The sequence below is a fragment of the Apteryx rowi genome, unplaced genomic scaffold (genome assembly GCF_003343035.1).
Source record: "Apteryx rowi isolate R43461 unplaced genomic scaffold, aptRow1 scaffold_307, whole genome shotgun sequence".
NCBI lineage: Eukaryota > Metazoa > Chordata > Aves > Apterygiformes > Apterygidae > Apteryx > Apteryx rowi.
The window spans coordinates 896,246-910,514 of NW_020449497.1; the positions used below are offsets into that span (position 1 = coordinate 896,246).

At 35.7% G+C, this 14,269-nt stretch overlaps 1 protein-coding gene across 2 annotated transcripts in view; it reads left to right on the forward strand.

Annotated features, from left to right (window-relative positions):
* PAFAH1B1 (platelet activating factor acetylhydrolase 1b regulatory subunit 1) overlaps window positions 1-14,269 on the forward strand; it is a 32,705-nt gene that overhangs the window by 9,541 nt on the left and 8,895 nt on the right. Inside the window, exons 2-6 of one of the 2 annotated variants that reach the window (XM_026070266.1) lie at window positions 2,405-2,616; window positions 6,508-6,592; window positions 9,429-9,503; window positions 10,482-10,688; window positions 11,961-12,129. In XM_026070266.1, the coding sequence (XP_025926051.1) occupies window positions 2,585-2,616; window positions 6,508-6,592; window positions 9,429-9,503; window positions 10,482-10,688; window positions 11,961-12,129 (568 nt within the window). In that variant the 5' untranslated portion in view covers window positions 2,405-2,584. The remainder of the gene's footprint in view (window positions 1-2,404; window positions 2,617-6,507; window positions 6,593-9,428; window positions 9,504-10,481; window positions 10,689-11,960; window positions 12,130-14,269) is intronic. The other variant, XM_026070267.1, reaches the window with a different exon arrangement.

Here is a 14,269-nt window from a genome sequence, read left to right on the forward strand (position 1 = left end):
CGATTTTAGCACGATTTTAGCACGATTTTAGCACGATTTTAGCACGATTTTAGCACGATTTTAGCACGATTTTAGCACGATTTTAGCACGATTTGTAGTAGTACAAACAGATTTTGAAAGTTCATATCTTATGTTTTGCTATTCAGTAATTCAAACAGTGCCACTGTATAGAAAGAGGTACCTTATTTTATTATTCTCAGCGTTCATCATTAATGAAAATGTTGCAATGTTCAAACTGAAGTGCAGAGATTCAGCCATTATAAGCTTGTTTTTTTCAGTACTTAAATTTATAGCAGCATTGCCCTCTAGAGGGCACTTATTCTGGTCATTTCAATAGGATTTTTTTGTATTAACTAAATTTCCATTAATTTGTATGCTGTATTCCTCCCCTGTAGTCAAAAAAATGCAGCTATTCAAAGCCATTTGTCCCTACCTGTCAGGAAGCAAGGTATGGCACAAGAATGAGTCAAGTGTTTGCTTCTGCTCTCAGAGCATGGAACCTGCGCTATCAGTTTTCAACTGAATTGTTTCTGAAATTGTTGTTAGGGAAGAGGTCAAATTAATGCCTTGCCTGTTTAGACTGTTTGTGTCTTAAACAGCTTGCAATGCGATATTATGGCATTTGACATGGAGAATTCAACAGAGGAATGGAGTACAAGTAACTTGCAGCTTAAGCTTATTTTGAAGCAGAAAACAAAGCCTAGATAAATAGCACATAGGTTTAGAAACCAACCCTTTGATCTCCTGTGACTGATAAGTAGACATTAATGATACAAGCTTAATATTTTCTTTTTTATTTTTCTTCATATAAGAAAGCCTGTCTGTATAAAACAGGCCTCTTACCAAAATTATTTTCCAGCTTCTATAGTAAATGTTGTATACTTGTGTGTCTAATGGAGAAGCAGTAGGGAAGAGGCAGTGGGAACATGTGTTTCCTGAAATAGTTGGTGGAAAACTTACAAATCCAACTAGTACCTCCCAAAGCTTTTGTGTATTTTCATGTTTGCTTTGCCTCATTGCTAAAAGCTGATTGGTCAGACTTGTTTAAAGGCTTGAGCAAGCGACATGTTGTATACTTGACAAGCATCCGTACATAAGAAATGCTAGCTTTCACATTTTTTCTTAATCACGCTGCTCACAAAAGAATACCTGCAGTGCTGCTAAAACTGTTTTGTTGATGACTCCTTGACTAAGATTAAAACTATCCATTTGAAGTAGTTTGTACAGTAAGAATACTGAAGTCCATGTTACTGTATAACAAGAGATTAAGCATTGTACATATGATTGTGAAAGGCAGAATTTCTAACTGACTTAGATCCTACCTTGAATACATCAAATTTTAGAAATCAGAATTAGCTTAAAATTGTCAGAGGTCTAGTGATCGAGTCACTATCTGAACACAGTTGAAGTAACACTTCTCAGCCCTTCACCATGGGAGCTCTGCTTCTCTGATAAGATTAGTTTTTGTTTAAAATTTTGCTGTACCCAAATATGGGCTAGATTTAACTACAGGTAAACCCTGTTAACAGATGACTAAAAAGAGGGCAGGTACTATCTTTTAGAATGTGGTTCTTTGACACTTTTCAGATAATGTTAGCAAATGGAAAAAATAATTTGTCAAATATAAATGTGTAATGATATACCTGTGAAATTCATGTGCTGAATTATACCTGTCATCTTCAAAGACACCATTTGGGTAAATTCAAGACAGCTACCTAATATAGTGCCACAAATAAGTTAGTGATAAGTTGGATGTGTCTTTATGCCATTAGTTATGGCCTACAGTGTGCCATAGCATCTTTCGTAGTCTCTTTTTGGAACGTTCTTTTCTTTGCTTGAACTCTGCTCCTAAATTTGAAAGATGCAGGTGAGCGTTAGCTGATCTCTAGTGTATGTTGCAACTGAACTGAAATGAACCGTGCTGTTTGTAGTTTGAGGAGATAGATCTGCAAAAGATACAAAATCTGGTATAAGGATAGAGGATTTTAGGGGGCAGCTTTTTGATAGAAGTAGTGAGTGCAAAATGTAGACTGTTTAAAGTAGGCCTAATTTTCCCCCCCCCCCCCCAATCAGAGGGAATTATGATATAGTGGCCTACAAAACAGAACTGAGCTGTGATTGAAGAGATCCCCTTCAGCTCCCTGTTTCTTGAAGGGGAAATGGTAGGGAAGAGGGAGGATTTAAAAAAAAGAAAAAAAAAAAAGTATAAGTCTCTCCAGGCTGCTCAGTCCGGATTGGATATTGTTATTCTGGATTGTGCCCTTGCAGCACAAGGGGAGAGTATTTACAGTTTTACTCAGTTTGCTCTATCTAGAGTGTTGTTCTGATCCGAGTTCATGTCAGTCCAGAGTGACTGTGAATACTTCCTTAAAGGAAATTAACAGTTTCTTTCTCTTCCTTCTAGATGGAATGAATCTTCCTTGTTGAATGCCTCCAGGTTTCCTATTGGATTTCACGTCTGGAGAAACACTTTTCCTTTAAGCCACTCTGTGGCAGACTGAATTGTGGATCCAGGATTCCTAAGACTTTGGATCTTGGGGAGGCAGCCACTGCTGAATCGCGTTAACCTGACATCACAGCCACAATGGTGCTGTCACAAAGGCAACGAGATGAGCTGTAAGGAATGGTTTTTCTATTTGTCTCATTTTCATTAAACTTTAAATTTGTTTCCAGTAAGGTTTTACAGAGTAGTCAAGTTCACGTTCTGCTCCAGTACTGTGTATTATGGTTTTGATTTCTGTACTGTTATTTTTGATACAACCTCTGATATTTGATAATAGAATTGTGCAATGGTGGACATAGAGGACTGCTGGAGGAGAATGAATTACCAATATACTTTGGAATTTTGTTCATCATAAATAGCCATGTAGACTTCACGTAGTTAGGAATAAAACAACAGTTAATTTACAAAACTTCTGTTTCTACGTGTACTGGAAAGAGGAATTTGGTTTGGTCTTATGCAGAGTGAATAACACACAATTAATCTTTAACATGCTCACTCTTCATTGTCCCTTACTGATGAAAATAGGCTAAAACTATTGTATGAAGCAAAAGTACAGCAAAGAATCGCAGAAACCATATAGTCTTAATTGTTTCAAATCAAGTGTTGAGGTGTAAGAAAGCTGCCTTTTGAAGTTATAAATAATGTCAAAGATGAATCRCCAGTTTTCATTCTGATTTATTATCCTCCATTTTGTTTCGTTTTGTCACCAAAAGTTACAAAAGGATGAAAATAAGCAGCACACACACACACTGCAGTATTCAGTCCAAACTGATTAGTGAATTTTTTTTTTTGTAAATTATAACACTTTTGTTATCTTCCTTCTTAATGAAGATAGGTATCTGATCAGAATGTGCTGCATTGCAAGTTGTATACAATCTTTCCATGACTCCTGATACTGTGTTTAAAATGAAGGGTGTAATAAAAAGACYTAACTGAGTTTGAGGTATGGAATTCTTTCCAGATTTTAAGTTTAAGACAAGGAGTAAGCTGTCAAGTTTACTTTTACATTACATTTACATGTAGTAAATTTACATTTTAAAATTGTACAATTACATGTAGTACAACTTACTTTTACATTTAGTTTTACATGCCTTAGTTTGTTTTATTTTCTGTGCTAAATTGTGATAGAGCAAATGGTGGGTGGCAGTCAGAATGGTCATAGCTTGCATTATTACCCCATTTCATAAACTTACATACAGATTGTTTTGAGGTAAATTTTTTTCTTGTGAAAGCATGGAGCAAGTGTCATTTAGCTTTGGATGTCTCTGTCCTTGGCAAGCTTGCATGTTGTGGGGTTTGTTGTTGTTGTTCTTTGTTTTTAAATTAATACAGCTTCTTCACTCTTCTAGCAATGATTCAACTCTCTTTATATTAAAATATAGTATTTGTTTCACTTTTTAGTTTGGTATACTTTAAGAAATAAAAMCCCCTGTATTTAAGTAGTGTGCAAGCTTTCTTCAAATTTTAATTTTTACAACTGCTTGTTCATTAGACTTGGAGAAGATCACGACCAGGGTTTAAACATATTCATGATTACACTTTTTTGGCAACTCTCTGAAGTTCTTTCTGGCAAAAACTTCAAAGAGTAAATAGGTTAATGGAGAGGTGGAAATAATGAATTGTTATGACTGGAAATGGGAAATGAACAGTGACTTGAGATTTACTTCAGAAGTCTGAGAAGAGGCACTGCTTTGTTTTAGCATACGCTACTTATGAAGAGAAATTTAAAATTTCTACTTGCATATAGTGACGTGTTTAGAGTTGAGTGTCTGAGGAGAGATCGGATATGTGTAATATTTAGGAAGGAGGCATTAGAAGGAAAGCCCAATTCCTCCTGAATAGGGGATTTGCAAGATATGGGGAAACCTGAACCTGGAGGCAGCTGTAAGGAAAGGTCAGTCACATATCTGAGRTTTTTTAACAGCTTGTGTGGAAATGCAACAAACATATGGACAAAAAGAAAGATGGCATCATGCTGATTTCCTTAGGGAGTGAGGAAAGGGAAGAAATAATGGGCTGCCCTGCCAGTGTTGTGAATTTAGCTCAAATTTCCATATTTCAGTATGTTGTATTTCCGAGTGCTATTTGTTGTATGCTTCAAGAACTTTCATGTAGACGTGGAATGTCATAGTATACTCCACGCTCTGGTCAGATGCTATAAAAAACAGTAGCACTTCATAGTGCTGCAGCCCACTTGGTGGCCTCTGTTGATATGAGCTCCTGCTGAGCTGATTTCAGTAACTTATCTCAGTCTCGTGTGTTTAAGAAATGGACTGACTTCTGGCTGTTCTGAGAATCCTACTCGTAGCCTGAAATTAATACTTATTTTTACATAAAGTGTTAGCTGTAAAATCCTCTAACCATGAAGGCTGTCTTGTTGAAGAATTCCAAAAATTGATGCTTTCTTAGTGGATGTACTTGTTTTATTTCTGTCCCTTAAAAGTATAGGTATTTAATATTTGGATACCTGGTTTTCAGTATTGGTGCTGCAGCAGGTTTACTTGGGATTTGTACTTCTATGTATATTCAGCTGTTTAGAGGAAAGGGATTTAAGTGTGGAGTTAATCAGAGAAGTACGTTAATGAAGTTTAATGACAAGCCAGTATGCGGAAGACTGAGCTGGGGAGTTCGGGGAGAGGTGCCGTGAAGGAACGCTTGCATTGGAGTCACTAAGGACTCGCTGCACTCGGCCTCACCCTTCCATCCTAGGTTGAAATTGCTATCTCTAAATTCAGAAACAGCATAACTGTGTAAAATGAAATTCATCATAAATTGGAACTAAAAGTAGCCTTTTGATCCCTGCAAAGGTGCTGCTGTAATTGCTTTTCACTTCAGCTAGGAATATTAATTTTGTCCTGAATGCCTTGTATAAATGAACTTTTGATTTTTGTTTTTAAAAAAGTATCCATGTTTCTTTGGCTGATGATATCAAATACCTAAAATCCTTAGATGTGTAGACAATCCATGTTTTAATTTGCTTAAATATTTTATTCAGTGCATGTGTATCTTTCATGGGAAGGTACTTATATAGTAAAGGAAGGTAAGTGATATTAAGGAAACAAAACAAAACTAGGCTTCCTTCCCGAGGCTGCTAAAGTTACTGAATGTAATTTTACCTTTAATTTAGGTCTATTTTAGAACACTAAACTTAGTTYTTCTAAGCAAACTTTTTGTTGTGTAACTTGAAAACATTTATCCATTTTAAGTAAATTGTGAAATGCAGAGTTTTTTAGTCTTGTGATATTTTAAAAAAATAAAAATGCTGACTGCTTGTTGAAGTCTTGGCATGGTTTTGAAACTTTGATCTTTTATGCATATGAGTAGGTCCAAATCAATGCATGCTTTCTGGGGGGAGAGGTTTAAGAAGGATTAATTTGGTAATTATCTTGTATCAAAATTTTTAAATAACTTTTGAAGAATGATATAAAATTCCAAGTATAAGTTCAGGTTACAGGCAACATCCTTTCCTGTAATCTAGTGAAAACTATTGTATCATTCTGAAAGACAAAGCTAGGGCTTGTTTTCTTAAATTGAGCATTTTATTCAAATTTAACTGATGTAAAATTTTGCAAATACTCTTGAGTACCATGAATTGTTCCTCCCAAATTTAAGGATAAAGCTCAACTTTGATATGTGGATGTTGCCATCATTTTTGTATCTAGTACAGGTTTTATGTGCAATACAGATTGAGAAGTATATTTATGCTACTAAAATTATCTTAAGGCAAAAAAACTTCCCCAAACTTAAAATAAAAAGTGTATTCTGACAAGGGAGTCTATTACTATTTATATCTTGAAGCAAAATCTGAATTTGCCAAATGCATTCATAACATTTGCTCAAGCTTTTAATAAAGCTGATAATCCTAGTTGTTGTACTGCACTGATACAGTTGATGTTAATCATGCTTTGGAGAAGAAGAAGGAAAAAAAAATCTGAACCGATCCTCCTACTCTTACTTTTATTCAGAACTGTGGCTAAAAATACTGGATTTTGTTTTATTTTTAGAAATCGAGCAATAGCAGATTACCTTCGTTCTAACGGCTATGAAGAGGCATATTCAGTTTTTAAAAAGGAAGCTGAGTTAGATGTGGTGAGTTCAAACAAGATTCTTCATCTATATTTTAAATAAAGAATTCAGAATTTTATGGCATTTGCATTCACTCTGAACATATATTTAAAAGCTACCCATTAGCCCATACATTGTGAGAACTGGAGATGATAAACTCGTGCAGTTTACTGTCTTAGCATAAAGTTCAAAAGTAATCATTGGATGACTTGAAAATTTCTGAGCAAAACTCTTATCTTCTAGTCATGATCTGGGTATATTTTTGATCTTTTTTTTTTCCCCTGTCTGACTACCACTCACCTACACAATGAGTTTTTCCTGTAGTGGCATTTTAAGGATCTAAGTCTTGTAGGGCTAGATCCTTCAGGATGAAGGGTGCTGGAAAACAAAGCTAACAGTTAATTGCTAGCAGAAGATAACGTGAACGTTCAGAAGAATGTGTTTAATTGCAATGCATTTAATTTCCTGCTGTAGTGTCCGTGTCCCCCCCACACCCTCTCTCCGCTCCTACGTCATTTGCTTAACTTATTCTTATCATGGAATTCTGCATAAAAGCAAAAACTTTCTGCCATACAAAATCAGAAAACTGAAGACTTCTTTTGTAGCTTGACTCGAAATGATGTAAGACTATGCAGCTTTGGAGACTGACTTCTCACGGTAGTGTTTCAGAAACAAGACAAAATAGAATTGCGTTTGTCTTTTCCTTTATAACGCGGAGCAAATGACAGAAGTCTGTTTTGTGTTTGGCAGTGGGTCAGTATTTACATCATTGCCCGAAACTGCTGAATACCGATTGGTTAATGGTATAGTTTAAGGGCAAGGCTAAACAGTTAATATAAGCTGGTCGACTCTAGTAAGCAACTCTATTTTGTCAGGCTATATAGATACCAGTGACTTGAACGAATCATTTCTTGCAACTTAATTCCATTGATTTGCTTTTGTAACAGGTGATTCTTGCTTGTTTCTTAAACTTCTCATTTACTAGCATTAAAGGTGAGCGTTTCCTTAAATTTAAGTTTCTCTGGAGACACCTGGATTTAGCAGTAATTTTCTGTACCCTGGCTTTTGATAAATCCTTGGCTATTCTTTATTATAAATCTTAGATTGTTCTTTTTCCAAAATGCTTGACTGAGGTATGTCTTAATTTCTCCAATCTACTTCTGATATCTAATAAATAAGTAGAACTGACAAATTAGAATACCATGCTTATAATTGAAAATCCTAATACCATCCCCTTATCAGCCTTATCCATCAACCTAATTAAGTCTTCTCTTCTCAAAGGTTAAAAAGGCAATCTAAATAGGCTAGATGGTCCTGAGGGAAATAAGAAAATGCGGTAAAAGTTCCACAGAACTTTCTCACAAGAAAATGTGAATTGTGTAGGGCTATTCTAAAATGGCCCCCCCMAAAAAAAAGTTAAAAGCAGAAACTACTTCAGTAAATCAGAAAGATTGAAGTGTAGTTCTACAAAGAGGAATTTCATTTTTTCTATTGATTATTCCTACAGATAAAATTTCACAAATGCCCCTGAAGTAGTAGATTAACATCTGAGCTCTGACCAAGGTAGCCACTCTTCAGAGCTCTTGGGGAGTCAGCCCTGCTGTTGCTATCCTGCCTATGCCATTGCTGTTCTCCATCTAATTTAGAATGTTACTCCAGTGTGAGACTTTCACTTTGTGCACAAAGAGAAACTATGCAGTTTTTAATATACTCTTCTGTGCTCCTCATGGTGTTGCTTGGTTTTCTGTACTGCTTTTCCTCCTCCTTCTTGCGTTAATAGGTGGGAGAAAAAAAGGAATGAAGAATAGCCCTCTGGCTTTTACAGTAAGATCAGTTGTTTACTGCTGCTCCTCAGCTATACCCTAGAGCCCAAAGGGGAAAAGTATTTAGAGGAAGAAAATGATCCATCATTAAAGTTTCAGTACAATTGCCATATATCAGTTTTGATTTCTCCAGTACCTGAGGTATTGTTCAGTGGGGCATGTGTAGTAGTAATCTGCTGTCTACTTCTCACTTATTCAGGTAAAGATGCAGGGTGAGTGGACTTTAAGCTTTCCTTTGAGGATTTAGCACAAAATAATGTAATGTTACAGTGGTAATTTGAGGTTAACTGTAATCAGGCTTTCAAAAAAGTTCATAATTAGTTTGAGGTAAATGGTTTCCAACCTAGATGGAGTGTACATAGTCCTACTCTGTCAGCTTGCGATCCCTCTTCAAAGAGCCTGTGTTGTCCTGAGAAATCAAGTGCATGATTGTGCTAACAAGTATAATGGTAGCACAGTCTTAACAGTAGGCAGGAGTCCATTAGTTCCTAAAAGTCTAGTTGGATATGAAAAAGCAGAATATCTTTGAGAAACTAATTACTAGTCCTGTGTGTATTAGTCCTTGCAGTCAATGCATGCTGTCTGCTGTTGTCTTTGTCCCTTTTTTTTTTTTAAATAAGGGTTAGCTGGGGGTGGGGGAGAATCCTATAACAAAATAGGACAAAACATTCTCAGGTATGCAGAGCACTTAAAAAGCTTTCAAGTAATGAAGATGGAAAACAACACTGATAAGTTTAGCCAAAGTTTTTGGATTTTATTTGCAGAATCTTACATCATTAATCTGTGTTGCAGTAATATTTTTAACTAAAAATGATCTCTTTAAATGTTTCCCTCTTTCCCTGTGTGTAAATTGTGGTTATTAAAATTTGAAGGGTGGTTGTTGTTTTGCTTTTACTAGTAAAGCTACTTCGTCTCGCTTGAATTCCTCTTTCAGTAGTTATGAGACTTTATAAAGATGAGCTGTTTATATTGCTTTTGAACATTCCTACAGGCATCAGAACTAATATTTGTTCATTTAAATGCTCCCCCTCCTCCAGAATGAAGAGTTAGATAAGAAGTATGCTGGACTTCTGGAGAAAAAATGGACATCAGTTATAAGATTACAAAAGAAGGTAAGTGGAGATCTGATGGATTTATTTATACTGAAGGTTATGCCTAAAAGGTAACATTCATCACTGAATAGAATATTACTTCTTTTTTTTTTTTGTCAGGTGGATGCAGGGTTTAGTTAATGATATCCCAAAGATAAATTTCACTAACTTGAGCAGGGAAAATGTTGTAGAAAATGTTCCATCTGCCTCAGTGCTAGCAAAGGCATAACTTCCTCTCAGCTTTTTTATAAAAATTTCTTAACTTCATCTTATGGACTGTGCAATTTGTGAAGCTGGGAAGGGAAGAGGTGCCCTAGGGCAGTTTGTGAATGGGAAGGTTGAATGGCTGTCTCCAGAAGGCTTAACTGGTTTAGAAAGAAGGTAAAAACCTTTTCTGCCAGTGTCTTTGGCCATTACTTTAAAGGGAAGAAACCATTAACTGTAGTGCCTTAGAGCAAGTGGCTCTACTGTAAATGGGCAGTACAAAACTCTGATAAAAATGCTTCAGTAGGTTTAGAGTGTATTAAAAACGCTAAAAAGAATCGCAGCATGCTAACATATCTAGGATTTTATTATGCCTTTAGTCTTTCTACTGTTGGTTAACATGCATGCCATCTCAGGGATATACAAATTGATTGCAGTAATAGGATTTCTTTTGTTAGCAAGACCTCTCAATAGTTTGTCAAAATTGCTAGCAAACTTTTGAGTTGGTTACTCAAACATCTGCGTGTGGTAGTTGAATGAATGTGATTTGGCAGAACTTTTTTTTTTCTGCCAAAATGTTTGGGAAATTGGAAGGGAATAAATTCTATGATTAATTTAGCTTTAATTTTTAGAAATATCAGTGCTACTGAGTGTCAGTAATTGATTTGGATCTCTGCAGTCTTTGCTATGATTTTGGGGAGCCTGTTGGTATTTAGACTGTTAATGACTGAAGGTGAGGTAGACCTTATTGTAAGACTGAAAAATAAACAATCTCTTTAAAACTCATAAACTTAGGTTATGGAATTAGAATCGAAGCTGAATGAAGCTAAGGAAGAATTTACATCAGGTGGACCTCTTGGTCAGAAACGAGACCCTAAAGAGTGGATTCCCCGTCCTCCAGAGAAGTATGCATTGAGTGGACATAGGAGTCCTGTCACTCGAGTAATTTTCCATCCAGTTTTCAGTGTTATGGTCTCTGCTTCAGAGGATGCCACAATAAAGGTATGTGCTTGCTACAGAAAATTATACATCCTCTGACTTTAATATGTAACATCAGCATTTGAAACTGAACATGCATAGTATTGACTGAAGGTTGTTTCAGGTTCAAGTGTGATTCCCTGTGCAATCGACAAATTTTAGTTTTGCATTGGTCCAATTAATAGCTTCAAGAGTATTTTACTATCCTTTAACTTGAGAAAAATACTTAAGGTAATGTGGAATAAGGACTAGACAAGTGTGTGTGTGTGCACGTTAGATGTTAGAGGAACCTAATTGTTTTTGTTTATTCTTTGCTTCCTCTTAAGGAAACCCTGGATGAATTTCCTTGTTCTTGAATTTGAGCTGCATAGCACCATTTCTGACTCAGTCACATTCCCAATAGTATAAGCTTTGTTTTGCCAGTGAAATCTATTGAGGGGATCAATTTCTCTTTTTCCATTATTTAAAATGAAATGTCTAATTTTGTGCTTGAGGGACACCCACAGTAAAATCTGTAGGAGCATGTTTTGTTTCAAAAGCTTTTGTCTGTGGTTAGATGATAGAAGACTGACTTAATTAGGAGGTGAGAATGGGAACTTCACGCTTTCTTGTTGTAGTTATTAACTACAAATGTTTATTTAATCTCTGACAAATTCTGTAATCTAGCTAATGTCTGCATGTCAAATATTAACTCTTAGAAGTGATTTGGATTATCATTCATAAACTAGTGTGTTCTGAATATTGGTTTCCAGTAGGTAGAATATTTGCTGTTTGGTTCTAAGGCAGTAAACAAATTCTTGAGCCATGGTAAAGCTTGAGGGGGAAAAAGGAGGGGGATTACCAAAGAAGATATTTTCCCTGCTAACTGAAACCTGGCTGCATTGTTGGAGTTAGGGAACTGGTATAGAAAGGGATGTATAGAAACAATCTGTACAAAGTGGTTTTCATTCTGTCCAGTGTTTTCTGAATCTGTATCCTTTATTTTTAAGGTTTTGGGGTGTTAAGACCCTTAAAATACAATAGAACCTATTTTCCTGCTATATTTATAACATTTGAAGTTAGCTGAAACAATAGTTTAAGATATATGAATTCAATTAATGTGTAAGTAACAAAATCATGTAAAATATAGTGCTTATTCTTCTATGTTGTAAGGCTTTTCTAGGGCAGTCTTCCTTTGTCCCTTGCTCAATTAATTATTGAATAAGGTGCCAGACTGGCCTGCAGAGTGCAAATGTAAGGCTGAAGAAAACAACAAGTAATAGGTTGCTGTTAACAGATTTTCTGTTTGCTTGTCAGGTGTGGGATTATGAGACAGGAGACTTTGAACGAACCCTTAAGGGGCATACAGACTCTGTGCAGGATATTTCCTTTGACCACACTGGCAAACTATTGGCCTCCTGTTCTGCTGATATGACCATTAAGCTATGGGATTTCCAGGGCTTTGAGTGCATCAGAACTATGCATGGTAAGATATAAAGGAGTTGATTTAGCAGTCTGTAAAGTGAAGAGGGTTGGTGGGCGTGTTTGTTTGTTTGGGTTTTTTTTGTTTGTTTTATCCAGGAGGGGACTGCTCATGTGGAAAGGGGATATAAACCAGAGTATTGCCCAAAAGAAAGGGGAATATCTTCATGCTTTTAGTGCTCTGTAAATAAAATATATACTCAGTGTCTGTGGAGTGAAATAGCATCTCGAATCTGCTATGTGTGATGTTGTGGAAAATATCCCATAATGATCTGGAAGTGAAATGGCAGTTAAATGGGTTTAGCACTAAAAATTAAATGCTCAAGCCCTCAAATCAGTTAAATTACCTTCTTCTGCACCATTCTCATGTGCAGTCTTTTGCTTCATCTTTGTCTGACATCAAATGAACAAGCCCTTTGCATTAGACTCAAAAGCCATAGGAAAAATGGGAGAGAAAGTAAAACAAGCACCTGTGAAATTCAGATATTGATAACAACTCTATAGTTTTGATGTAAAAGCATTTTTATACTGCTGTTCATCTCACTTCTTGCTTTTGATATCTATCTTTGTTGTAGAAATAGTAGGAATAGAGAATGTCATGTCTAAGACTTAATGTAGAAAATAAATATGTGCACACATATACCAAAGAAAATAGAAAGGGGTTGACTTTTGTGTGTGCGCTTCTTTAAACACTGCTGGATATCATTCTAGAGGAAGAATAAACTTTGCACTGGAACACAGTATTCAACTGGCTGAGAGCAAGAAAATAAAGCAGTGCTTGAGTTCCTTTTTCTGTAGTTCTTGAGCATTCCTGTTCATATGAACACACATGCAGAGTGCACATTTTCTATGAACTGGATGTTGTAATATGAACATGGGTCAAATAGTTTCATGTGTTTCGCCAGTTGTTTTTTTTTTCCATTTTACTTGAAGAAATATCTTTTCAGTGAACAGTTAAAGTACAGTACTTGCACTGAAACTAATATTCTCCAACACTTAAGATACCTAATCACTGATGTGGTTACTTTTTAGTAGGAGTTCATCAAGTGCTCTGAGTTCTTAGTGAAAAGGTGGAAATGAAAACTGAAATTACACATCACAGGTACATGGCTTGCAAGGTGTAATGTAGCTGCCAATAAAAAATAAAATAATAAAACCTTATTAGTGAGCTTACTGGATATAACTTTTTTGAAGGGAGCACCTCAGATTTACAGATGAGCAGAGGAAGCTGTTCAATGCCTTTAATTTGAAATATTATATATACCCTAAACTACTGATCTCAAGATTAATTTCTAATCCCAGCACCTTAAGTAGGAACAATTGCAGAACTAAAAGTAAGAGATACTGCTTGAATTATGTATAATTGTTATAGTCAAGCTTGTATGTAGACTTCTCAAAGAAACCGCACCCACCAATTTGTTCTGTATAAAGTAAATTTTTCAAAGAGTTAATTCTAATGTTTGTCACTTGGGGAGTTATAAGTTTTAATTATTTGTAAAATTTGTAATTTTGGAAATGAATTCTCTTTACAGAATGTGCTTGACTCCCTTATATATCATAAGTCCCATTGCATGTGTGGGATGAATAAAGTCAAGAGCTGAAACCACATACATGAGGTCATAGGAGTTTGGTGAGGAAATGATCAAAATGCTTTTTTCTGTATCAGCATTGATCTTCTTCCTCTTAGACCTCTCAACAGTTGTAGAAGCTGCTATCATGTATATACAGTTAATTCTTATTTGGTTCTTGGAACCAGTGCAGTACAGTATTTTGTCAATACTTTAATATCAGATGTGTGGAAATAATAATTSTTTTAGAATTAAGCTTCTGCAGTGAGGTTTGGCATGCTGTCTCACTGAAGACCTGTTTTCCTTTGAAACATCTTCTGTATAATGCATCAGAGTGCTGTAATCAGACTTAATTTTGATAATTTTAAATACAGTCATGGTAGTAGCTCTGTCTTCTAAACTGTACCAGCTTTTAACTGTAAAAGCATCACTTGCATAATGGCGAGTAGATGATTTTGCAACAGCTTTAGAAGAAATTTTTGAAACAGTCCCAAATGATGTTCAATGGCTGGACTCTGTGGTTCTAAAATCGTAAATGATTCTTTCATAAAACCTCAAGTTTACATGTAAAGGTTA